The sequence below is a fragment of the Urocitellus parryii genome, chromosome 7 (genome assembly GCF_045843805.1).
Source record: "Urocitellus parryii isolate mUroPar1 chromosome 7, mUroPar1.hap1, whole genome shotgun sequence".
Taxonomy (NCBI): domain Eukaryota; kingdom Metazoa; phylum Chordata; class Mammalia; order Rodentia; family Sciuridae; genus Urocitellus; species Urocitellus parryii.
In genome coordinates this window covers 165,342,386-165,369,133 of record NC_135537.1, presented here as the reverse complement: position 1 = coordinate 165,369,133, position 26,748 = coordinate 165,342,386, and the positions used below count along the sequence as shown (strand labels likewise).

The window sequence follows — 26,748 nt, the reverse complement described above, 5'->3', positions numbered from 1 at the left end:
GGAGTGTGCCACTTGCAGTCTCTCTTTAGTCCTTGAGATGGGACTCAGGAAAGACAGCGAATTATCTCTTCCTTTATTCCGTGGACAGAAGCTTGGACCAACTGGCCCATCCAGGACTAAAATGGGGTCTTGAACCCCTTCACGAAGACATTTCCTATGCTCACCACCGGTACTGGGGATTGAACCCAGTGACACTCTACCACTGAGAACTACATCTCAAGCCCCTTTATTTATTTATTTATTTTAGACAGGGTCTCGCTAGCCTCAACTTTCGAGCCTCCTGTCTCAACCTTCGGAGCACCTGGAAATGTTTACTGGGAATGCCACCGAGGCTGGACTCTTAAGACGTGGTCTCTCTCTCTCTCTCTCCAAACTTTCTTTAAAGTCCGAGATCCAGCATCCTTAAAAACTGCTCCTGAGCCCGAGGCAGCTTTTAACTTCCTCCCATTCCTTTTCCAAATTGTGAAGCAGGATAACAAGGAAAGGTGAGTCGTACCTGGAACTGGAATGGGTCTAAACGGTCCCATTGGGTTGTTTTCACCATCGCCCCTTTAAGGGATTCCCGGGCGCCAAGGGACACTAGTGGGTATGGGCACCATGGGAGTGGGTCCAAAGTCGTAGGTCTGAGCGGTAGCTCCTAACCATCGCGTCCCCTCCCACCCACCAGCTGCTAGGAGACTACTTTCCTTGGAGTCATCCCGCCGCATCCTAATCTCCCTCCCTTCTCCTTCCCTTTTTTGTCTCCGCCCCCTCGCGCCGAGGAGGACTTGCCGCTTTAAGAGCTGGGCTAGCGATTGACAAGCAATAAACGCTGAGCGCCCGGCTGCGCTGGAGTCGCCAGGAGCTAGGGGCTCCCCGGGGCGCAGGTAGGTGTCCCCAGGCCCCTGGGCCTGCACCCACCCTTGGACCCCTGTCTCCTTTTAGTTCTGGCTCGGCACTTGAGGCCCTATTTTCTGGGTCCAAACTCCCCGGCCCCTTCCCACAGGCCGGTGCCCTCCCTCTGCAGCCCCTGCCCCCAGGCCCTTTCTGGGACGCCTGTAGGGAGAACCAAACCCGCTGACCAATGACGCTGGCCCTCGTCCCTACGGTAGGGGCTCCACAGAGACATCTGACACCGAGGTGGCGAGCTGCGCGGAGCTCAGGTATCCGCGATTCTTCTCCCGGGGCGGCGGGGACTGGGGGGACTTTGAGTCCCCGCATTACGTAAGAACCGCGCTGGAAACGCTTCCGGCAGTGGGGGAGCTAGACTGAGGTTGTGCAGAGTCCCCTTGCTACCCCGCCCCCCCCAGGAGACCAACATCTCAACCCTCTCTGGGAGGGGGTCCCGGGAAGGGGGCGCACTGCTTTCCCCGCCTCCCAGGCTGTAAAGGGGAGGGAGGTTGGGTGTGTGGGGGGCGGCTAGGGTTAAGGCCTGGGGACTTGCTGGAGAATTAGTGCCAGAAGCGAGGATCCAGGGTCAGAAAGTTAGGTCTATCTAGGGGGGTGGCGGGGAATGAAGACGGGGGTGGGGGGGCAGTCATTCAGTGACCTCATCCCCTGGTCTCCAGCGGGCGCGCAAGCAAAGAGCCTTCTTTGATGGCTCGCAACACGCCCCCCTTTCCCCAGGTCCTAGCGCCCAGCGGGTTAGGACTGGGTTCGTGGGGCAGGGGCGCTCTGATTGTAAATGTGGGCACGTCGGCCCGATCTCTCGACCCCATCAACTGGCCCTCAGTCTTGTCCAGCCCTGCCCACGACCTTTCGGTCTCCAAAACGCCTTTGTTAGTCCTTTCTCCTCCACACCTCTTTGTACGCGCATGGATGGAGGGTGGGCGGGGGGTTGAAGGAAACCTCCCCCTTTCACTGCCCGCCTGCCTCGCCTACGGACACTCTGGGGGAATGTGAATAGATCAGAGGCAGGGGTGAGAGGGCATCCGGGCCCAGGTTTTTGGAAGCCGAGGTGCGGGTTCTCCGATGCCTGGGCCGCGGATCTTGGCACGGACCCAGGCTGTCTTGCCTGGCACTGCCGTTCTCCTGTGGGCACAGCCGCGCCCCGCCCTCTCCCGGGCTTGGGTGGGGGTGGGGCAGAGAGAGCTGACGCCGTGGGAACCGACTCCCCAGGGAGAAACCCAAGCAGTCTGAGCCAGACTCCTGGGCTAGAGATTCCATATAGGATCCTTCCTGCCTCTTCCCACCTCCACATTCTCCCCGCTGATCCTGCATGTACCTCTATCAGGGAGAGAAGTATTAACCAGGAGAGACCTCCCCTTGCTATCTAGGAATAGGGACAGTGGGCATTGGTACCAGAGGCACTGCTGGCACAGTAGATCCTGAGCTTTTCTCCTGGCCTGAGAAATGGTTTCCTTCCTTTCCCTGAAAGCTTCTCCTATGTCCTCAAGAGCAGGTTCAGGAGGAGGGGGAGCCATCCATTTCCTTTACCTGTGCAATTTCTGCCACCTGAGCGCAGGTAACTGTCTCAGGCCTGGGAGAGGAATGGAGCAGAGAGGGGTTTTTGAAATCAGGTAGTAGTTCCTCTGAGAAGAATCTCTTTTTTTGTTGGGGGAGGGGAGGAGGTAAAGTTGTTGTGGCTCCCCAACCCCCAGGCCCCAGTAGGCACTCAGTCCTAAAGTGGGCACTGCCAGCTGCTTCCCCCCACTCCCCCACCCCTGCTGTGAGCCACTGCCTTCTGTTGTCATGGCAACTGGGGAATTAGGGTTTTATCCAGCAGCATATACCCAGGGAAAGCAAAGGGAGGAAGGAGAGTTGACCTAGCTTGGGGAGGCCCTGGGATGGGCACTGGGGCTGCAGAGTCCATGCCTAATTCTGCCCTGAGCCCCTGTTCTCCGTGTCTCAGCTCTGGGCTAAGAAAGTGAGAGGAGAGAGAAAGGAAGCCAGACAGGCCTTGGGGAGTAGGATACTCTTCCTGTCAGCCAGACACAAATGTTTGGAACATCTACATCATGTTAGGCTGGGTACTAGAGGCAAATAAAATGGTTGTGGTTCTTACTCTCATGGAGCATACAGTCTGGGAACACTTGCTGCCCTGCTTTTGACTCAAATTCTGGACTATACCTACATGTCTCCCACTTAAAAAAAAAAGATAGTAGGCAGAAACACTATTTTTTTGCTGTTTGTGTGTGTTATTGGGTATTGAACCCAAGGGTGCTGTATCACTGAGCTACCTCCCTAGCCTTTAAAAATAATTTTTTTTTTGAGAGAGAGGTCTAGCCAAGTTACACAGGCGGGCCTTAAACTTGGTCCTCCTATCTCAGTCTCCTGAATTGCTGGGATTACACAATGTGCACCACCAGAAACACTATTTTTTAAGAGTAAAAAAAACCAGATTTTTATTGTTGCTGTCTATTAGCTTTGTGACCCTGAGCAAATCATTAACTTCTCTGATCCTCCCCAGTCCCCTCTTCCTCATGAATGGGCATGTAATCCACTCTTCTTGCCTCCCAGAGAGCTTGGGATATCTGATGTTAACCAGTTCCCAGTTTCTGAGCAGTGTCCTCTCCCTACTTTGGGGATGTTCCTGAAGGGGGTCCCTTTCCTACTCCCTGTACCTTCTCATCCTCCTCTCTCCCCCTCCAGGAGAAACATTTCAGAGCCCTTGCTGATCTCACCATGCCAGTTGCTGCCACCAACTCTGAGTCTGGTAAGAAGTGGGTGAGGCTGTCAGCTAATTTCAGTAGTTCAGAGGTTGCCAGGCAAAGATTTGGGGGTGGTAACAGCAATCAGACACTTCCACAGCTACTCCCCCAAACACTCACCCATTCATTCTGGGCATCTCCTCTCTGTGATAGGATAGAAGAAAGGAGGAATAAAACCTTCCCCTGCCCAAGGGAGGGCTGGAGACCGTACAACTCATCTTTGGGGAGGGCAGGAGTGCATGTTCCAGATACAATCCTCATATTATTGCTGGAGGGCAATGGCAGGAGGCAAGGCTGGTTAGAGAAGTGCCCTCAAGAAGTGGCCTAGGAACTAAGGCTTAGAAATGGCTTGGGGATAAAGGGACTGTAGTGGCACAGTGGTGCCATGACCTCTAGACCAGCCTGTGCTGAAGGTGGAGAAGATAGGGGTATAAGAAACTGTAAATGAAGGGGCAAGAATACCAGATCAGGATGTCTGGACATGGTTCTGTAGGAGGTTTCAGGGTAAGGGAGTGGGCTGCTCAAACTGGGAGAGGCCAGGAGCCAGCTGCTGAACCCCAAGGAGCCTGATTTTCCTCTTTTGCAAAGAGTTGATGTGAAACAGAGGAGAGCATGTTCCTGTGAGCAACATTCACAATTATGCTGCTGCTGCTGCTGCTGAATTGTTTGTTATGACATTGATCTTGTGCCTTGATTCAGTCACCTTTCTTTGGGGACCTGTTTTTCCTATGATGAGGTGATAGGACAAGATCTTAACTTTTATTGGTCCTAGATCTCTCAGAATCTGATGACAGCAATGGGCCCTCTCCATAGACATATTCTTTCATGTCCCAAATTTGCATTTTACTCCAGGGGCTTGTGGATCCCCTTGAGTGCATTCAGGGACCCACCAGATTATGTTCCCTGTGCTAGAAGCTGTCTAAGGGGCCTAGCAACTGCCTGCAAGCTCTGGTTTTGCTCTGAGTTATCTGAATCTCCCCCTGCTTGGATGCCTCCAGTGTAGCTCCTTCCTTGCCCTGTGTCCTTCTGTTCACTCTGCAAGATGTTTTGGGGTTCCCACTTTGCTTAGAATAACTCCTAGTGTGAAGGGAGTTTTGGTAGCAACCAGAACCTACCCTGTGTTACCCTTGTCACCTAGGAAAGGCTTCCTCTCCATGCCGTGGAGGGACTGTAGGAATGTCTCAGTTTCTTCAGCCTTGGAGGGCTCAGCGCCTCTATCTCCTGTCCAGCCTGCTGGCTCCCTGAGCTTTCCCCCTGCTTCAGTCTGCCTGAGCCCTACTTGTAAGCAGCTTAGGGGTTAATTAAACTTATCCCTGAGCCTGTGATTAAAGGCCTTTCAATCTGGGGCTGCCCAGTAAACCCATTAATAGTGCCCAGCAGGGAAATAAAGGGAGGAGCAGGCCCAACAACTAAGCTTCCCTGCTTCTGGTCACTTGATGGAAGCATGGTGGGGACAAAGTGTAGGACTCAGGGGTATGGGTGTGGGACCTGCTTTCTCAAAGGACTCCTGAGGTCTCTGATCTCCTGGATGTGGTGCCATGGGCTGCTTCTGGCTTCTTATATCCAAGACAAGAAGTACGAACTGCTTCTCTTCCCAGAACCAGCCCTCTGCCACCACTCCAGGCTCTGTTAGCCCCTGACCTCAAAAATCTAATGTTGGATCTTGCACCTTATCATCTGGTGGTCATTATATTTCCCATGGAACTGACAGAGAGACAGCTGTGCCCCACCTCAGAGGTCAAGCTTCCTTCCCCTTCTCCCTTCCTTCCCTGGGACATCCCTGCTTGTGTTCTGCAGAGGGTGAAACTAGCAAGGTCCTTCTCCCACCCTTTCCTGCAGGCCCATATGGTCCTTGGCATTTTGGAGGAAACAGAACGGTGTATTCCAGAGAGACCCCACCTCTACTTTGAGTTAAGGCGAGGAGCCCTTTTCCTGAGGGTTGGGGTGAGTTGGGAGGTGTGTGGGCAATGACACAAGCTGAGAGTTTAGAGATCTTGCCCCTGACCTGCAGCCTTGCTTTCTTTCCCCTTCACCAGACTCCCTCCTTTCTTTGAATCAAGGCAAGGATCCAGGACTGCTTTCAGGTTGAGCTGTCCCTTTAAATTTCTCGCAACCTGGGTTACTGTCCTGTGTGTAATCCTGCCTGCTGCCATGGCAACCAGGGGTGCAAGGAGACCTGGTGCCACTCCTCAGGGAATGGCTGACTGGTGGCTGCAGCACCTCCCTGGTGGTGGTCTCAGGGGTACTAGAACCTTAGAGGAATGGGGCAGTGGACTGCAGTAACTTCCAAGTCCCTCCCTCCTGTCCACCCTTATTTCTGCTGCATGAACACACATTCACCTTTTCCTTCCCTTCGTTCCAAGATGCCTGACTGGCCTCTTGGGCAGCACCCCTCATCCCGAGGCCCAGCTAATGGGAGATGGGGAGGGAGGGAAGCTACATGTGAGGCAGGCTCAGGAGGACTTGAGGCTTCCTTGCCCTGGCGGTGACCCCTCTCCAGAGCGGACAGCAGGAATGGTCGACTGCAAATGAGGGGCTTTGGGGTTGAGGTATCTGCCTCATGTCACTACCTCCAGGAAGAGGACCGAGTTCTTCCCGGGGGGCTTCCTTTGACTAAAGGGGTCATAGGGTCTGGAGAAAGGGCATAGGAAATAGGGTCTGGAGAAGGGGCAGAGAGCAGCGGTCAGAAGGCTCAGGGAGGAGGAGGCATAGGGTGTGTTCGAAGGACTTCCAGAAAAGAAGGATGTAAGAACAGCATGGGGCCAAGACCCCTCTGCCCACAGGCTGGGAGGCGAGGGTCTCTGGCACTGTACCAGTCCCAATGTCCCAATGGGCATCATACTGATCCCATCGACCCCCAAACCTTCTCTTAGCTGCCGCCTCCCCACTTCCAATGATACTTAATTTTGGGGATCAGGCCAGCCGAAGGGTGACTCTCTCTTGCCACCTCCCTCCTCCCACCAGTCCCCGCCCCTTCCCACTCGGCAGCGCCCGGGGTTTTGGCCAATGAGCTAGCCGGTCGGGGCGGCAAAGCCTTGCTATTGGCTGATTCTTCAGCGCTCCTCGAGTCCCGCCTTCACCAGCGCAGCCCGGGTCTGGCCGGGAAGGCTGCTGGGGAGGCAGCGGCGTGAGAGGCTACTCTGGGATCCTGGAGCGGGGTCGCCATGGCTGGCAGCCCAGGCAGCGGGGCCTCTTTGGAGGGAATATCCCTGAGCTCCTCTGAGGAAGCGGAACTCCAGAGGGAAGGTAGGGAGGGATGGAGCGGGGAGACCTGGGGGGAAGCCGGCCCCTTAACTCATCCTCACCTTCGTGGGTTTTGGGGCATCTAAAGGAGAGTGCCCTAGGAACGGGCTCCTGGGAGCCTGAAAGTTCTGGGAGCTCGGCCCTCAGGAGAACTGGCCTAGGCAAGGGACACCACCTCCCCTGACTCAGTCCCCAGCCTTAGCTGGCATGACTAGTGTTGGTGGACCGCTGGCTTCTGAGCCCGTGGAGAACCATACTGGTCGCTCACGGATGCCAAGCCCAGGCCTGGACAGGATCTGGAGAGCAGGCTCCCAAGTTGTTTCTGGAGAAGATGGAAAAGAGGAGCAAGAAGGGCATGCTAGCCCAGGAGTCCCTGTGCCATCCTGCCCGGTTCAGCGCACCCTCCTGCCACCCCCAGTACTTCCTGAAGGAGGAGAGGACTGACAAGAGTGTGGAGGGATCTACCCCTCTCCTCCAGGGCTTGGGTGCTGCTATGCAGATGTAGGCGTGGGTGGCAGGGTGGCAGAGTAATGATACCCTGTGCCCATCTCTGCCCCCAGCTGGGTACACTCCACATCTTTTTTCCTTCTCCTGGAACTTGCTACAGCCTGTAGCTACTACCTCTAGAAGTGGGTGAAGGCAGCCCTCACTTCAGATATTGGTGGCCATTGCTGTGGTCCAGCTTCAGGTGTTCTCCGGCCCATCCCATGCTGAGTGCTCATTCTTAGGATGACTTGGTCTGACCTCTTCCCTTGGGTATATATTGTCATCCCAGGTCTTGGGGTGCCTGTTTCCTCAGCTCCTGACAATATTCTAGGCCTTTGCTTTGACTTATCCATGTTAATTTCTCTGTGATTACAGATCATTGTCTATCAGACCCAAAGGGAAAGACTGAGGCCAATGAGGGTCAGTGATTTGTGCAATGCCATACTGAATTAGTGGTGCCCCCAGGACTGGATGCCACATTGGCCTGGCTTCCTGAATGGTTGCCTGCTTGACTTTAGGCCTATACTCAGGGACAGGCTGTCTCTCTTGTTCCTGAGCCTGCCCGTGGCAGGTGACTGAGTCCTGAGGTTTCAACCCATACAGAGGTTGAATGAGGAGCCTGTGGTTCTCTGTTTCAGGGAAGAATCTGGAACCTTATTCCTTTTCTCTCCCCCACCTCAGAGTCCACTTTCTGCTGCCTGGAACCTTCTGCCTGCCAGGATGGTCTTACCTAGGGTGGAAAGAATAGGCCAAGAGAACTGTCTCCTGCCCCTAGTTCCTCTGTTTCAGGCATTCAAGGCTTAGGGTGCCAATGCAGCAGGAAGGGAAGGGCTGGCTTCTGTAGGAGTGGAGGTGGGAGGAGGTATCATGGTATGTTGGGATCTTTTGTGCCCAGTCTGTACCTGAGTGTCTCACTGCCTGCCTCCTCCCCACAGCCATGCAGCAAGTCTTGGACAACCTAGGATCTCTCCCCAATGCCACGGGGGCTGCGGAGCTGGACTTGATCTTCCTTCGAGGCATTATGGAAAGTCCCATAGTCAGATCCCTGGCCAAGGTACAGTGCTCCAGGGAGGTGGGCATAAGGGCACTGGGAATGGGACATGTGGCACAAGAGGCCCCAAAGGGGTGTGTGGAAAACATCACACCCCAGTGATGACCCTGAGACTGCAGGTAAAGAAGATGCCCCTACACCTGGCCAGTGAATGTGTAGATAAATGTTGGTGACTGTCATCTTGTGGGGGGCCTGATTTGAGGGGGAGGTGAGCATGCCTGTGGCTTGTAATCTCCACAGTTCTCCTTGCCCATTTCTCTGCCTTTGGGTGTTTGCGTAGGTGTGTCAGATGGGAGAGTCATTAGAAGGGAAAATTATAATACAGTTTGTTAATGGCCATGCTAGAGACAGATGCACAGCATTCTGGGTGGGAGGGAGTATAGAAAACAGGTGCCTAATGGAGTCTGGGAGGCAAGGGCTGCAGAGGATTCTTGGAAGAAGGGTCCCCTTGGCCAAGTGTGGAATGAGAGGAGGGGTGGGCATCCTGGCCGCCCCGGGAAGAGCTTGAGCAGAAACACAAGGGTGAGAGGGAGTTGGAAGTGTGCGGGGTACTGAGTGCTGGTGTGCTGCTGGAGCCCCAGGCAGAGACAAAGGAAGTGAGCTGTGGAGATGGTGGCAGGTTGTGCAGGGCACCGGAGACCATGCCAGGGACACAGCATCAAGGAGGCTTTGTGTGCTTTAAGCAGGGGGGTGATGGCGGCATAGGGGTGTGTAGGAGCATCCCTTTGACAGCCATGTGGAGGACAGTTGGAGGGTCACATCTGGAGTGGCAGAGTCCAGCTAGGGTCCATGTGGTAGTTCAAGTTGGAGATATTGAGAGACATGTGGAGCTGAGGTGACAGAGCTCCATGGAAACCAGGAGGTGGGGTGGGGTGGCAGAGCACTGGCTCTGCCCCAGGGAGGAGGACCAGCGAGCCTTCAGCTGAGGGAGCAGGCATGGGCGGGAGGAGAGATACTTCCTGTCCCAGGCAGAGGTGAGGTTCAGAGGATGCCTGTGGCCTGCTTAGAGGCGAAGGTAGGTGTTGTAAGAAATCAAGCCCCCTACCTAGATTTCTCCGTGATTTCTTCCCATAGTGTGGGAAGACTGAGGCAGCCCCCTTCAGTGAATGGTGGCAGAGATGACAGGAAGTCAGCGAAGACAGTGATGAGGGGAGAAGGCAGTAGAGCTAGGTGGAGGGTTTTCTACAGGGCAGAGGAAGGGCCTCTGTCACAGGCTAGCTGTGGCTGGCCTCTGTGTGGGTGTGGAAGAAGACCACGTCCTGCTGGAGGGAGCGAGCTGCTGCATGGGACGCTGTGTCCCTGGGACACAGCCTGGACATATTATTGTCTGTGAAGGTCCCCGGAGGTTGTTAAGAGCAGGTGAAGAGAAGCCAGAAAACTGGTCTAATTGGAGGAAACAGGAGAAAGACAGGCTGCTTTTCATTCAGTGACCCAGGAATTATATGCACTTATCAAAAATAAAAGCAAAGAATTATGCACATTTCAAACATTGAGAATGTAAGCTCCACAAGGGCAGGGGTATTTGTTTGGTTCACTGCTGCGTTCTCAGAGCCTGAAACGGTGCTTGGTGCACAGTGGGTGCTCACTGAATGTGTTCAATGAGCCCTGAAAAGAATATAGCAAACTTCTAGGCACCCGTCTCCAAGAGGGTAATATCAGCCATAGAGGCTTTGGAGTTCTCTCTCGGTGTCTATCTCTCTCCCCTTCTCTCTCTTTCTTCTGGGGATTGAACCCAGAGGCACTCTATCCTGAGCTATATTCCCAGCCATTTTTTTTGTTTTGTAATAGAGTGTCTCTAAATTGCCAAGGCTGGACTCAAACTTGCGATCCTCTTGCCTCAACCTCGAAGATCACTGGGATTACAGGTGTATGCCACCACACCTGGCTGCTCTTTTTTTTTTTTTTAAAGAAATAAAACGTATGATACTGTCAACACCTCCTTTTCTCTTGTTTCCATTGCTTCCCTTCCCTAAGGGTAAACACTAGCTAGAGATTGATGATGTCATTTCGGACTGTTTGCTATTCTTGCCTACATTTGTGTTTAGCCACAAACAGTACACCCTTGTTATTTGCATATTTAAACTTTATATAAATGGGATAACAATATAAGCTGCCTGTTTTTGAGATTTCTCATTCATACAGTCATATAGTTATTGCCATAATTATAGATAGATTAATTTTCACTGTCAGGTGTTATTCTAATTTATTAATAGAGCCCAGTTTATTTATTGGTTCCCCTGCCAAGAAGTAGCTACATTGTTACTTATTTTCCTCTAATAAGGACAGCACAGCGGTAACAACCTCCTGTCCATCTGTTTCTGCACATGTGTGAGTTTCTCTAAGGTGGACCCCTGGCATTTGACTTGCTGAATATGTGGATATTTGAACCTTAACGTCTGTAACCCAGGGGACAGACCCAGAAAGTTGAGGGTTCTGAAAGAAAGTCAAGTCTGGCAGGAAGATCATAAATCCAGTGAGTTGGCTGTAGACAGCAGGTGGAATCCCTGGCAGGTGGCTGACATCTGGGAGGACTGACATGGATCTAACTGCAGGTTTCCCAATAGCAGGCAAGGCCAAGGTGAGGAATCCAAAGCAGGTGACATTCAGAAATCTAGAAAAAATTATTATCTGTGGAGACTCCTGCCAGTGGAGAGTAATGGGAAGGCAATATATGAACTAATCCACGTGAGATAATGAGGAAAGAACATGGAGTTTGGAATCTAAAGACTCACTGATTGGCTGTGTAACTTTAGTATGTCTGTCAACCTCTCTGAACCTTGGTTATTTCCTTTGAGAAGCAGAGAGAATTATGCTTAGCTCTCAGAGTCATGGTGGAGCTGGTGGAGGTCATAGATTTGACAGTGCTTTTTAAACCGTCAAGAGTTGTTGTCCTGTATCCCGGTGCAGTGGCACATTCTTGTAATCCCAGGACTTGGGAGGCCAAGGCAGGAGGATTGCAAATTTGTGGCCAGGCTCACCTAGGCCCTAAGCAACTTAAAGAGATCCTGTCTCAAAATAAACAATAAAAAAGGGCTGAGGATGTAGCTCAGTGGTAAAGCTTCTGGGGTTAATCCCCAGTACAAAAAAAAAAAAAAAGTTATGCTATGTTCTTAGCCATGGACCTGAATTCCTCATGAGGGCTCCAGGCCTGAGGTGAGGCTGGGGTAGAAGAACTGGCAGAGCAAGCCAAGGCCCTTGGAGAGTGCGTCTTGGGAGGTCACTAAGATAGAGACTAACAGAGGGACATGACCATGATTTAGTTCTCATGTTTTGGGGGGCTGATCATGTGGCTTTTCTGCTCTAGGTCTGCTCAGCAAGTTCTGGGTGGCCGAGGGTGGCCTCACCCACATGTCCTGTGTCTCAGCAGAGAAGGCTGCAGCATCTGGCCAGCCTTGCTCCTTAGGAGGGTAGCCTCTGCTTCTTCATGTGGTGGTCTCCCTAGCAAGGGAAGATAATTCCTGCCCAACCTCTGCTTGCATCACATTTGCTAAGGTCTCATGGGTCACCTTTGTCAAACCTAGACGGGAGAGTTCCTTCACTTTCTGGTACACCTTCTGTCTCCTCAGCTTGCATCATATGGAACTTCATTCAGTTTTTGAATCATTTAATTAGGAGCCAGTGTTTCAAATAAGAATTCCCTGTCTTCTGCCAAGATCAGAGGGGTTGGAGCAGGAGGGTGGAGGGGAAAGCTTTGCAAAGAAATACCGTGTGCACCTTCCTCCATTGCAGCCTGCTGAGGGCTCTGGATCAGGACGCTGCAGAGCTGGGCACAGGTGATGTCTCTACCTCTAACTACCTGCTCTGCTGCAGGGGATTTTCAGAGAATGAACCACTCGGTGGCCACAGGAATTCAAACCACCCTCCTGTTCTGGTGCTTCTAATAATTGCAGTGTGTGCATAGATCACTTAAGTGAATATTAAGGACATCTTAGCAAAATTCTACTGAGTAAAAAAAATAGTAAGTGAAATAATTGCTCACTTAGTAATAAGTGAAAAAAATCAGGCCTTCCAGGATTTTATGTATATAGCATGATTTCCTTTTTTTAAAGGTTAAAAATAGCTACAAACTGGGCAGGGGTTGTGGCTCAGTGGTAGAGTGCTTGCCTAGCATGCGTGAGGCACTGGGTTCGATTCCCGGAACCACATAAAAATAAACAAATAAAAGAAAGTTATTGTGTCCATCTACAACTAAAAATATATTTAAAAAATAGCTAAAAGCTATATTAATTTCAGGAATACATAGAATACATACAGATACAGTAAAATTTACACAGGAAGCCTGAGAACAATGAACACAGGGAATGGAGATGGTGGTTTCTGTGAGCTGGGAATGGTGGTGGTGGTTAGGTATAGGATATTGTCAAGAGCCTTGTTTTTGATTTGGGAAGTGGGTTCTTAGATCCTTGTTATGTTTTTAAAAATAATCTAATTCAATACCAACTACCTACCAAGGAATCATACACAAGCCAATGATGAGAACATATCATGAACCCAGGATTGTAATTAATCCAATTCTGAGTTTTCAAATTCCCTGAAATTGTGATACCTGCTGGGTGTTTTCAGTTCTGGTCAGCCAGCTGTTTAGATCAGCCTGCTGAAGGGTTTGCTTTGTGTTTGTATGATTCAGTGTTTTTGCTTTTTGGCACTGGGGATTGATCCCAGGGGTGCTTTACCACTAAGCAACATTCCCAGTCCCCTTCCCCCTTTTTAAATTTTGAGACAGGTCTCATTAAGTTGCTTAGGGCCTCTCTAAATTGCTGAGGCTGGCCTTGAACCTGTGATCCTCCTGCCTCAGCATCCCAAGTCTCTGGGATTACAGGCATGTGCCACGACTCCCACTACTCCCAGTATGATCCAATGTTAAAGTTTCCTCTGGGCTGTGAAGGTTGATCTTAGAGAGCTGTATTTTTGTGTCTGTGGGTAAGACGTTCAGGAGTAGCCAAAGGAGGAGTAATGGAGCAGCCTTTGTTGGGCTGGGGAAGGTGTGGGGGGCGGTCATTAAGTCAAAGATTGAGGATATGCAAGTTAGGAGGCACCTGGCTTCCCTCTTGGTCAAGTGAGTCTTCTCTGGAAACGTGTCCGCCCTCCATCCATGGAACAGAAGGTGCTAACGCCAAAATAGGCAGCCTCTCTAATGTTTACCTCAGGATCCCTGGGCCTGAGCTGGCTTCCATTAACCCCAAAGAGCCCTGCTAGGGTTGCCATGGTGAGATCATTAGTACCCGAGTGCTGTCTTTGTTCATTCTCCAAACTTGGTTCTTGGGGCCTCAAATTTCCAGCACTGGTCTGGGCACAGTGGTGATGAAGAACCCCGGAAGCCTCCATCTTTCACTCAGGGGCTCCTTGGGCCATGCTGTGCTCAATGACTATAGATTATATAAGGGCTCTGGGGAAGAGCAATGCTTTGATGCTTGTTCTTGTCCCAGGCACTAGCCCTTCGTCCCTTCACTTATTTGTTTCTCCCCAGCAGGAACACTCTGCTCAGCTAGGCAGAAGATGGTTTAGGTTGCTGCTGAGCCACCAAGGCTGTGTTCTCCTGGCCCATTTTGGGGAAGAGAAGGTAGAAAGGATCCAGCCTTTGTTGAGCACCTGCTGTGTGCTGACCACTGTGTCTATCTCACTGAATCCTCCCGGATTACTATGAGGCATTATTAAACTGTCCCTATCTTGAGATGTGCTAAGAGCCATAGCCTACTTAGTTTTAGCATTGGGTGAGAATCTAAATTTAAAGACAGAGATGAGCCTGATGATGCACTCCTGTAGTCCAGCTATTGGGGAAGCTGAGGCAGGAAGATCTCTGGAGCCCAGGAGTTCCAGGCCAGACTGGGCAACATGGCAAGACCCCATCTCCAAAAAACAAAACAAAAAACAACAAACAAACCCCAGAAAACTCTCTATCTCATGGGCTTAAAAAACATTATGGTAAATTTCAAAAATGTATCCTGAACCCCCATCATTCATTACCCCACTTTAGCATTTAACAACTCACAGACAATCTCATTTCATTCAAGTCCTCTCCCACTTCCCTCTCTCCTGAATTATTTTGAAGCAAATCTCAAATATAATATGATTTTATCTATAAGTATTTTAGTATCTGTATCAAAAATAAGAATTCTTTTTAAAAAGTCACACTACCATTATTACATCTAAAACACTCAACAGTAATTTTCTTCTGGATTTTTAACAAATGGTTTTGGCACATGTGGATAGTCATTTTGAAAGATACCAAAGTGGATCCATACCTCACACCATTCATCAGAATAAACTCCAAGTGGATCAGGGATCTAAATGGGAAAATATGTGTCTTAGAAGAAAATATAGATCTGTATATAAGGAAAACACCCCCCACCTTTAAAAACTATGTCTAGAAATTCAGAAGCTTTAAAGGTTAATAAATTCAACCATGTAAAGCAATTTTTTAAAGAAAAAAATTTTTTTTTTTTTTAGCATGGCAAAAACACCATAAGCAGAGTCAAAAGACAAACGAGAAGCTGGGGGAAATGATGTGCACAAATAAAGGGCTAATCTTCTCAATATAGAGAGAACATTTTAAAATGAGAAGAAGAAAAATCCAAATAGAAAAATTGGCAAAAGACACAAACAGACAGTTCACAGAAAAAGATGTACAGATGGTCCTTAAACATATGAAGAGATGCTCGGCTTCCCTCGTAACAAGCAAAATGCAAATTGAACCCCACTGAGAGATCATTTCTCATCCATGTGACTGGCAGGCATTCAAAGGTTTGATCAGCACTGATGGTGAGCTGCAGGAAAATCTCCCAAACAATGCTGGTGGGAGGGAAAATCAGAGGGGAATTTATTAGTATCTAAGAAAACTGCACATATATTTACTGCTTGACCCAGGGAGACTTCTAGTAATTTACGTGGAAGATCTTCTCCACAGGTGCAGAGCACCATGCCACTGTTACACACCACAGCATGATTTGCAATAGAAAAATATTAGGAGCAGGCTGGGGTTGTGGCTCAGTGGTAGAGCACTTGCCTAGCATGTGTGAGTCCCTGGGTTCAATTCTCAGCACCACATGTCCACTACAACTAAAAATATTTTTTAAAAGATTGGGAGCAACCTAAATACTCATAGAGACTGGTTGAATATATTGTAGGACTCCAGTCATACAACAGAGTCAAATGCAATAATTAATAAAAATAAGCTAGGCCTGGTAGCACATGCCTGTAATCCCAACAACTTGGGAGGTTGAGGCAGGAGCATTGCAAGTTCAAGACTAGCCTCAGCAACTTATAGAGGCCCTAAGCAACTCAGTGAGACTTTGTCTCAAAAAGTAAAAAATGGGACATGGCTCAGTGGCAAGTCCCCAGGATCAAAATAATAGTAATAATAGAGGAATCTGCCCCCACCCCACCCCATGTAGTGCTGTGGCATGATTTCTAGCTCACATTATTAAATAAAAAACCAGGGGCTGGGGATGTGGCTCAAGCGGTAGCGCGCTCGCCTGGTATGCTTGCGACCCGGGTTCGATCCTCAGCACCACATACCAACAAAGATGTTGTGTCCGCCGAGAACTAAAAAATAAATATTAAAAATTCTTTCTCTCTCTCTCTCTCCTCTCTCACTCTCTCTTTAAAAAAAATAAATAAATAAATAAATAAAAAACCAGGCAACAATCTAAATAAATTAAACAACCAAACAACCAAAGCCACATGATATTAACGAGTATATACAGTGTTCTACCTTTTATGTAAAAAAAAAAAGAAAAAAGAAACAGAATAAATAAATAATAAAGAAATGAAAATGATGACCCACTTCTGTAATCCCAGCAGCTCAGGAGGCTGGAGGAGGATTGAGAGTTCAAAGCCAGCCTCGGCAAAAGTGGGGTGCTAAGCAACTCAGTGACACCCTGTCTCTAAATAAAATACAAAATAGGGCTGGGGATGTGGTTCAGTGGTCAAGTGCCCCTGAGTTCAATCCCTGGTACCCACCCCCCAAAACAAACAAACAAAAAAACCCAAAAAGATTACCTCTAGAGTTTGAGGGTGAATGGGGAAAAGGGGCCAAGGATGGAATTGCTACTTCTTTGAGTTTACTTTTAATATGGATTTGAAATTTGAACCCTGTATATGCTATACATGTTTAGAAAATAAAATTATATATTAAAAATGATAAAAGCAAACTCTAAAATTAAGCTCAGATAAGTATACATATCTGTATATTACATTGTGCTAATCAAACAGAAAAAGGAAAAGGAGTCATGTATGTCTAGAAAGAACAAATAAATTTAAAAAAAGAAAAGAAAAAGGAATTAATTTAAGTAACCTTGTCCACAGTGTTCTGACGTACACGATGAGTGGGATGTATTCTAAGGCTGTAGTGGTATTTAATAGAGTAGCCAGTAGCTATGTGTGACTATTCAAATACTTTAAATGCTTGCTAAGATTTCAATGTTTGTGTCCCCTCCAAAATTCATGTTGAAATTTTATCCTCAATGCAATGGTATCAGGAGGTGAGGTCATTAGGAGGTGGTTGAGTCACAACCACCTAATATCATTCATGAGTGATATTAGCTGCCTTGTAAAAGGGCTGGAGGGAATTAACTAGGTCCTTTTGCCCTTCCACCTTCTGCCATGTGAGTATATGTGAGAATTCCCTCACCAGACACCAAATTCCAGCACTTTGACCTTGACTTGGACTTCCCAGTCTCCAGAACTGTAAGAAATAAATTTCTATCATTCATAAATTACTAAGCCTCAGGCGTTTTTTTTTGTTATAGAAGCAAAAATTAACTAAGATAATACTTAAATAAACTAACATGCCTAAATAAAACTTTTAGTTCCTCAGTTATAGCAGCCACATTTCAAATGTTCCCTAGCCACAAGTGGACAGCAGAGATCTAGAACATTTCTCTTAGTGTAACTTAGTGGTATTCTGAGGACAAAGAAAACTGCAGGTAAATCTTGATTTTTACTGAGTAGATTTGTGATAGGCAATTCTGAAACTTTCTTGAATTTTGAAGGACAGAACAATTAAGTAAATGGATGGGTATTATTGAAATACGTTGTCACTGAAGGAGAAAGGAGATGCAAATGGATTGGGGGAAAATGAGAGAAATCCTGTAGAGTTTGATTTTAATCGAAGCAATCAGTATCAGCTAATGTGTGCCAAAGAAACAGTGTCCCAGAAGCAGCGAGTACCTCTTTCTGAATTCCATTTCCTGTCAATCTACCTTGGAGAAACTAATGATTCCAGACCTGGGAAAGGGAAAGTATAAAGTGAGCTGTGCCAAGAAGGGAAGAAGGGGCTCAAGGACTGATGGGCACCTGTCCATGGGATGCAGGTGTGTATGGGGCTCCCCCTGGACAAATTTGGGATGAATTGAGCCAATGAAGATGTGGAGGTAATGGGCTAGAACACTGAGAAAAAGGATGTAATAACTCGGAGGGATGGAGAAAGAGGTGGGGAGGGGGAGAAGGAAAAGCGCTTTCTTATAGTAGAATACTAATTAATAAATGTGGATGGGTGATGAAGTTAGGTGATCACAATTTTGCAACTGCTAGTAGGATAATTGAGTCAGGAAAGGATCTTAAATGGAGGCTTAATCCAGTAGTGAGGGATTGTTGGTTTCCAAGTATGGGAGAGGCAAGGTCACCTCTATTGAACTCTTACTAAAATGATTACCTTAACGTGAATCATGAGGAAACAATCAGAAGAACTTCAGTTGTGGAACAGTCTACAAACTACTGGCCCAGACTCTTTAAAAATGTCCTGAAAATCTAACAGTTATTGGAATTTGTTCTAGATTCAAGGAGAACTGACTATAGTGGCACATGTCTGTAATACCAGTGACTCGGGAGGCTAAGGCAGGAGGATTGCAAGTTCAAGACCAACTTCAGCAACTTAGTGAGGCCGTAAGGACATAGTGAGACCCTGTCTCAAAATAAAACATAAAAAAAAAAGAACTGGGGATGTAGCTCAGTGGTTAAGAGACCCTGGGTTCAATCCTTGGTACCACAGTCAATCAATCAATCAATCAATCAATTGATAAATTAAAGAAGAATAAAAGGATATTCAACACACGATCCTTGATTGGATCCTGGATCAGAAAAAATAAAATCATAAGGGGACAACAGTGAACACTGAATATTGGCTGTCTATTAGATAATGTTTTTTCAATGTATCAATGATAGAATGTCTTGTGTGTGGAAATGCCATCGTGGTTTATGGAGCAGAATGTTTTGGTTTTGAGAAGTGCATGAGGAAGTGCTTTGAGATGAAGTGACTTCAACTAGTGTTCAAATGAATCAGAATAGAAAAATGGCCTTCATATGTATGTCAAAAATGGACCTACTTTGTCCCCAACCCACTCAACACAACTCTCCTCACTGGCTGGTCACTGGGGAAGGCTTCCTATTCTCTTTTCAGAGCACCTTGTCGTGAAGCCCAGAGTCCGTAGAGCGGCAAGCAGGTGCAAGGCCCTCACCTGGCACCATGGACTGATTTCTTGTCTCCTCCCTCATTAGGAGCACTGGAAACCCAAATTCAAGTCCCCGGGATCTTGGGGATGTTAATCTACATCCTTATCTTCCTCACCTGGGCTCCAGGGTCTCCAAGGTCTCTCCCAAGAAGTTATCCTTGAACTCAAACACCTGTAGGGTCTTGGGAGCTGGGGACAATGTCATGATTTTTGATGACACTTTGTGTCAAGGGAATGGAATAAAAGTTTGTCCTGCAGATTCTCCGTCCCCTAAATTGAGCCCTCAACATCTGGGAGGAGAAAGAAGAAAGCAGGAAATGCACGTGTGCCAAGTGTGCTGTGTGGAGCTGTGCAGGAGGAGCTGGAGTTGATCTCTCAGGCTAAGCCAGGATTTGGGGCTAGTAGCTGGGAAGGGACTGGAGCCTGGAACCTAGGGTTGGGGGGTACTGCTTGGCACCCCAAGGCTTCTGGGGAAATGGTCAGTCTCACGTGTTTTTGTCCCCACCCCTAGGCCCATGAGAGGTTGGAGGAGACAAAGCTGGAAGCCGTGAGGGACAACAACCTGGAGCTGGTTCAGGAGATCCTGCGGGACCTGGCGCAGCTGGCAGAGCAGAGCAGCACAGCTGCAGAGCTGGCCCGCATCCTTCAGGAGCCCCACTTCCAGGTTTCTGGCTGCTGGGGCTAGTGGTAGACTAGGAGGGTGTCAAATGGGGCGTGCCCCTGGGAAGGGAACTGGCAGGAAGTTGGAACTGGAATGGGAAGGGACCACAGGGCTTTGCCCCATTGTCCTTCCTCTTCCCATCTCATCTCCAGTCCCTCCTGGAGACGCATGACTCAGTAGCCTCAAAGACCTATGAGACACCACCTCCCAGCCCTGGCTTGGACCCTACGTTCAGCAACCAGCCGGTCCCTCCCGATGCCGTGCGTATGGTGGGCATCCGCAAGACTGCAGGAGAGCATCTGGTAAGGGTAACAGGGCGGGCCCCAGGCGGGTCTGGTGGGACAGGGATTCAGAATAACCAGTGGGGGAAAAGAAAGGGCAGGTGAGGGCTGAAGAGGAAGATGGGCTCAGCTTTGCCCAGAAAGGACCTTGTAGACCCAGGAGCCACAGACCCTGTGCGCAGGCCCCTCGCGGACTGTGCTCTCGGCTGGCGTCAGTGCCTTTGATAAGTGAGCAGAAGGATAGGAGAGGACTGTGAGGGCCGGTGGGCGGGTAGAGCCGGCAGTGGAAGGCCCATCAGGAGACCCATTTGAATATTCTGACTCAGCAGGGGGAGCCTTATCGTACACACCCTCTGTCCCACAGGGCGTGACATTCCGTGTGGAAGGTGGCGAGTTGGTGATCGCTCGCATTCTGCACGGGGGCATGGTGGCCCAACAAGGCCTGCTGCATGTGGGTGACATAATCAAGGAGGTGAATGGGCAGCCGGTGGGCAGTGACCCCCGCGCACTGCAGGAGCTTCTCCGCAGCGCCAGCGGCAGCGTCATCCTCAAGATTCTGCCCAGTTACCAGGAGCCCCATCTACCCCGCCAGGTGGGCCCGTCTGCCTAAAACCCCAACCCACAAAACATCCACGGGATGGCTGGGTCTTTTCCAAGCTATCCCCGCCCCCCAGCTTTCAGGGATGCAGTTTCTCCTCTCCAACCTGTTTTGAGGCAAAATAGACAGTGGGACCTGCGTGCCAGCCACGTGGAGCCTCTGTGTGTTGTGCATGTGCATGAGCTCGTGGGTTTACAGACATTATGCTTAGGCACTCCGCGCATGTGCAGCAGACTGTGCATCTACAGTTCGGATACCTGAGTGTACAAGTGAGCGCCTGCGTCTGGTGCACAATATTGTGTAAGGCTCGGGTCCTGGACAACTGCTTCCTGGTTGGCAGATTGTGGAGATTTGTCTGCTCTGCCCAGGTCCCCTGTTGGTCCTCTACCTCTGTCAGCCAGAGCCCTCTCCTCCAAGGAGGAGCGGGTGGATGCAGGGTTAGGAGCCTGGGTCTTCTGTTCTGGTGATCCTGCCTCCTCAGTCTGAAGGCCTGCCCCAGGCCCGAGCAGTTTCCGCATTCCTCAATCTGAGTCTTAGTTCTAGATGTGAGGAGAGGTGTGGACCAGGAGAACAGCCAGGCAGGCCTGGAGGCATGGCTCCTCTGGGGGGCAATGCCAGCCTCTCGGGTTTTTGTGAAGGGAGGGGGTAGACCATGTCCTATACCCATGCCAACAGAGCCTTTCCTGGCTCCTTCCTTTGACCCTTCACCCATTCCCTGGCCCAGGTATTTGTGAAATGCCACTTTGACTATGACCCGGCCCGAGACAGCCTCATCCCCTGCAAGGAGGCAGGCCTTCGTTTCAACGCCGGGGATTTGCTTCAGATCGTAAACCAGGACGACGCCAACTGGTGGCAGGTGAGCCGCGGGCGCTCCTGCAGTGTCTCCAGGTATGGTGTGTGGGGGGGAGGTGAGGGCACCCAGGGGGTCCCTCTGGCTCAGACGGGTCGTTGGCTCACATCCATTTCAGGCATGCCACGTGGAAGGGGGCAGTGCCGGCCTCATCCCCAGCCAGCTGCTGGAGGAGAAGCGGAAAGCATTTGTCAAGCGAGACCTGGAGCTGACACCCACCTCAGGTAGGAGCTCCCCCGTCCTCCTAGAGCCCCATTATGGTCCTGCCTGCCTTACTCACCCATCTCACTTGGCCAGGGACCCTGTGCGGCAGCCTCTCAGGAAAGAAAAAGAAGCGAATGATGTATTTGACCACCAAGAATGCAGGTGGGTATCAGTGTCCCCCTCCTTGTCCTCCTCAAACATGACAAATCCCCCAGTGACTTGTAAATATGTTCTGGCTCAGACGCTGCCCACCTGTCCCTGGGCCCTGCCTGGTTCACCCTTTCTTCCCTGGTCCGGAGCTCTTTTATCCTCAACCTCCGAGAGCTCTGTCCCTGCCTGCCCCATGATGCAACCTGTTGAGCAGTGCCATCTCCCTCTGTCCAGAGTTTGACCGCCATGAGCTGCTAATTTATGAGGAGGTGGCCCGCATGCCCCCGTTCCGCCGGAAAACCCTGGTGCTGATTGGGGCTCAGGGTGTGGGCCGGCGCAGCCTGAAGAATAAGCTCATCATGTGGGATCCAGATCGCTATGGCACCACAGTGCCCTGTAAGTAGGAGCTGGGCCCTGCTGGGTGAGCGCCAGGAGCAGGGGCTGTGCTGGGGGTCCCACCTGGGACCAAAGTTCATCAGCACCAGGACAGGTGGTACCTCTGGGTGTGAGCTGTAGGGTGTGCGCCCTCTGTGGGTGGATAAGGGGAACTGCAATTCAGGAGAGCTGAGAAAGGTGTCCTACCAACTCTTTCCCTTGCTAAGAGTTGTGGGGAAAAAAAGTGAGTGTCCAGCCCTGTGAAACAGGGATCTGAGCTGTGTGTGGCCTGTGGCAGGAGGGTTTCCTAATACATAACCGGTGTGGTGGGGGTTGTTGAAAGCTGCAGGCTCCCAGAGGCAAGGACAGTACTGACTGCAGGTCTGTTTGGCCCTTGCGGTGTGTCTTTGTGTTGCACATTGCCCTTTCTGGGCTCCAGCTGTGAGCACTAGGTTGGACTAGGTGCTCTCTGAAGGTCCTGTGTGTGTGTTTGTGTGAGAAGTTGTAGTGAGGGCTCTACCGTGTACACTGTGTGTCTGAGGTGGTGTGACCTGCCTGTGCTCATTCAGCCCTTCCTCCCCACCCAGACACATCCCGAAGGCCTAAGGACTCAGAGCGGGAAGGCCAGGGCTATAGCTTTGTGTCCCGCGGGGAAATGGAAGCCGACATCCGTGCAGGGCGTTACCTGGAACATGGAGAGTATGAGGGCAACCTGTATGGCACGCGAATCGACTCCATCCAGGGGGTGGTCGCCACCGGCAAGGTGTGCGTGCTGGATGTCAACCCCCAGGTACCGCCTGGCCTGCTCCTTCCCAGCCTGCTGACAGAACCCCATGACCTCTTTTCTTGCCCATTCTCAGGTGCCCACCCCTAGTCACCTGGATACCCTTCCTGTTACCAGGACGCATGTGGGGATATTCTCCTCACCTTCTTCTTCTTCTGCAGGCAGTGAAGGTGCTGAGGACAGCTGAGTTTGTCCCTTACGTAGTATTCATCGAGGCTCCTGACTTTGAGACCCTGCGGGCCATGAACCGGGCCGCGTTGGAGAGTGGAGTGTCCACCAAGCAGCTCACGGTGAGGGGCTCTGAGGTGTGGGGGGAGGGGTCTGAAGGCTTCCTGGTGGTGGGGATGGGCTCAACTGGTGCAGAGAAGGAGATGGCATTGGGGAAGGAGAGAGATGGCCACCTATGTTGTCAGGGAGGTGGGACTTTTGATGCTTGGTTGGTAGATATGGAACAGGAGGTCTGAGAGAAAATGAAGTGCCGTCTCAGAGTGGGCCAGGGACACAGCTAGCCTGGGGCAGAGGAGCTTCTGATTCTAGGCCCACTGCTTCGTCCACTCTACAGGAACAGAGTGGGGCCCAAAGGAAGTTCCAGAGGGCCAGTGGAAGATCTGTGGGGCAGAGGTGGGCTCAGTGGGTCTGGGGGTGCTTAGAGCTGGGGAAGGCGGAAGGGAGGGAGGAATCCAGAGGTGGACAGTGGCTGGAGGGATGAGTTAGCAGAGGGAGCAGGAGGGCCTGGAGAAGAGGCTCACCTGCCTGGTGTGGCCGACTCCAGGGCACTCCACTTTCCAGGAGGGTAGAGTTGCAGAACTCTGAGCTCAGGCGTCCCTCTGCTGGCCACACTTGGTATTGCAGCTCTCGGGCCTGGAGTCAGCACTGCTGGTCTCGGGAGAGGTTGCCTCCTGTAGGGCTCTATCCTGCTGATGGTCCCTGGGGGAGCTCTGGGAACCTCTTGCTTCTAACAAATGTGGCCACATGGAGCTGCTGGGATACAGTTGGCTTCTTCTTAATTTAAGTCAGTTGTTCAGTTCCCTCCCCCATCCCTGCCCGGCTCCCAGAGTCTAGGGTTGGGGTTGCCCTGGTACCAGTTGTGCCCAGGTGTATACCCTGGTACCATTTCTCCTGCCACATGGGTAAGGGGGCCTGATCAGACTGGGGAGAGCATTGACATGGGAGGCAGGCAGACCCTTCTGGGCCTCGTACCTCAGTTTTCTCCATTTTAAACAGGAGATTATTCATCTTTGCTACCTTGCAGCAAAGATGATGTGGGTGGTAAAGTGCTCAGTGCTTTGCTTGGCACTTACTAAAATTTATTTCCTGCTTTCCTTCCGCTTACCCATCTAACCACTGTCTCACGAGAGCTTCTTGGGGTGTTCAGGGAGGGGCTCCCGCTTCCTTGGCCACGGAATCCATTCCACTGTGATGGGTTTTGGGGAGGGAGTAGGCTGGAGACCCCCTTGATGATGGGGATGAGTTGTGGCAACTGATCAGCTCTCATTTCCTTCCCCCTTCTGCCTGGCAGGAGGCAGACTTGAGACGGACGGTGGAGGAGAGCAGCCGCATCCAGAGGGGATATGGCCACTACTTTGACCTCAGCTTGGTCAACAGTAACCTGGAAAGGACCTTCCGGGAGCTCCAGGCTGCCATGGAGAAGCTGCGCACGGAGCCCCAGTGGGTGCCTGTCAGCTGGGTGTACTGAACCTCCACCTGGACCTTGTTCCCCTGGGCTGTGACCCAGAACCTAAAACCACCCCTTCCCCACCTATGACCCCCAGCCACGATCCTCAGCTCCCGTCCTTGGTCTCTGGCTTTCCCCAGATAACAGCTCCCAGCGGGCCCTAAGCCTGGCTTCGGCGCAGAGGCGAGCACTGCCAGGGAGGTGGGTGTTCATGGGGCACCTCTGTGCCCAGGTGCTGCCCACTCCCAATGTCCATTGGCCACCAGATATCCCTCTCTAGGGGCCAAGCTGTGCCCAGGAGTGTGTTAGAACAACCTCCATATTGCTTAGTCTAGAGAATAGAAAAGTTGATTGGAACCAATTGGCCGTAGGCACATTGCCCCCTGTCACCCCTGGGCACCTTTGCTCCTCTGGTCTAGTCACACCTCTCCTATTCTTGGGCTTCTCCCATTTCTCACCCCTAGTCCTAGGAGCAGGCCTTGGGCTGTTCCTGAGTGGCCAGGGGAGCCGCTGGCAGCCAGGCAGGCCCGGGCAGTGGTGCCAGTCGGGGCCATCGTGGAGGCCGGAGGAGCCAAAATGTGAGCCAAAATGTGAGCCAGTGGCCGCAGCTGGGCCACACACTCTCAGCTCCCTTAGAAAAGGGCAGGGTCCCAGGAGGGGATGCTGCCCTGTCCCCCCCTCATCCACAGCTTCTCACTGCCGAGGTCTCTCCACAGACTTCTCCAATGTCCTCCTGGCAGGTCCGCCCTGCTCCCCAAAGTGCAAGACTGGCAGGGGCCGCAGGCTCAGCCCAGATTGCAGGGGAGGGGTTGGTGAAGGACTGGACCCCATGACAAGGAGCCTGCTCTACTCCCCGGGGCCCATGGCAGGGACACATTGTGATCACTGTCCACAACCTCTTCCCATTTTGGTCTCTTTCTGGCTGGGCCCAGATGGCCCACTCGCATCAGGCTTGCCTGGGTTGCGGGGCTGAGGAGGGGCTGTGAGCACAGGCTTGGCCAAGCACTGGTGGCTCTAGCAGCCCCCCAGGAGTGCCATTCCCACTCTGGTCTGTGCAGCCTGTCATTCCACATGCTGCGGTGCCTGCTCTGTGTCTCTGGCCCTGTTGTGTATGAGTGTGAGGCTTGGTTTGGGGGAAGGGGAGGCAAAGGGTTCTTTTTTTTGGTGGGAGGAGGTTACTCTTTGGGGTCTCTTAATGGGGGTTTCCCCATCAGCTCTCATTTCTTATGAGGCCCTTGTTCTAGACTCCAGAGCCTTGGCCCTTCCCAGATGTCTTCCTCCACTTTCCTATTGTCCCCCTATCCTAAATGCCACCCTCTAGTCCTTAGGGAGGGCAGTTTTGTAAAATAGAATTCCTTTTATGGAAAGACTCCTGTCCTAGATGTCCACAGGCATCTCATCCCTCATTCTTCCCTTCATTCCTCCCTGAGGTGAGCCTGTCCTCACAGGGGACACCCCAGGACCCCCCTGCACCAGCCTCCCGATTCTTCTGAGTGTCTAGTCAGTCTTTACTGCAGTGTCAGCCAAAGCTGGCCCTGAACCACTGTGTGCCCATTTCCTAGGGAAGGGGAGGGAGAATAAACAGAATATTTATTACAAATGTTAGAAATATATTTATTATATTAGGAATCTCATTTGCATTTGCATAGATACACAAATGAGATGTCAAGGTTAAGGCTCTCGAATCTCATTTGCATAGCTCTGCACACACTATGCAGTCATCTTTGTACTCTTTCCCCCTTCAGTCGTGTCCTTTTCATCCTTGACTCAGCCTCCCTTGCAACACCCTCACCCTCAGCCTAAGGTGACTGGGAGTGGGAGGACAATGGGGTATTTTTCCTGAGGACTTGAGGCCCTGGAGTTATTTGCCAGTTCCCACCTCCCCTGGGGGGTCTGGAGGTGGAGGCAGGGAAGGATGTGCTTGGCAGCTGCCCCCTCACTGAAAGACCATGCCAGAGAGCTGGCCCCTGGCCCCGGCCCCTTCCTGTGTATCTCCTGTGCATGCTCAAGAGGCAGGGCTGGGTCCCTCCTCTGAAGCCTCCTACCACCCTTGATGAGCGCCCGCCCTGCTCCATGACTCTTTGGGACACCCAGCAGGTGGGAGCAGAGGCTGGGAGATCCTTGGTTCACCTGGCACAAGGCCAGGGTTGGATTGGAACAGGTGTACATGTCCCCCAGTTTAGCTCTGTGACTCTGTCCTGCCTCCTCCCATGTGGACTCTTGTATTTGGGGAAGCTGAAGAGAATATAGACCCTGCCCCCCATGGTCCACACATCGTCCCAGCCCAGTTACCCTTCCTCTGTCCCCTCCCTC

At 51.0% G+C, this 26,748-nt stretch overlaps 1 protein-coding gene across 1 annotated transcript; it reads left to right on the top strand.

Annotated features, from left to right (window-relative positions):
* The first annotated feature begins 827 nt into the window (after window positions 1-827).
* On the top strand, window positions 828-26,748 carry Mpp2 (MAGUK p55 scaffold protein 2). The gene is made up of 14 exons (XM_026412390.2): window positions 828-866; window positions 1,007-1,142; window positions 3,571-3,634; window positions 8,294-8,412; window positions 19,369-19,521; window positions 19,671-19,820; window positions 20,164-20,391; window positions 21,122-21,253; window positions 21,366-21,471; window positions 21,545-21,613; window positions 21,836-21,997; window positions 22,564-22,766; window positions 22,922-23,050; window positions 24,280-26,748. Exons 3-14 carry the CDS (start codon window positions 3,604-3,606, stop codon window positions 24,454-24,456), a joined length of 1,659 nt encoding a protein of 552 aa, XP_026268175.1. The 5' UTR covers window positions 828-866; window positions 1,007-1,142; window positions 3,571-3,603; the 3' UTR covers window positions 24,457-26,748.

Bases quoted from the DNA above. Each gene is read 5' to 3' on its own strand.
- Mpp2 (XM_026412390.2), top strand. From the start codon at position 3,604: ATGCCAGTTGCTGCCACCAACTCTGAGTCTG. The intron at 20,392-21,121 runs GTGGGCCCGTCT...TCCCTGGCCCAG, and splicing joins AGCCCCATCTACCCCGCCAG to GTATTTGTGAAATGCCACTT. The intron at 22,767-22,921 runs GTACCGCCTGGC...CTTCTTCTGCAG, and splicing joins TGCTGGATGTCAACCCCCAG to GCAGTGAAGGTGCTGAGGAC.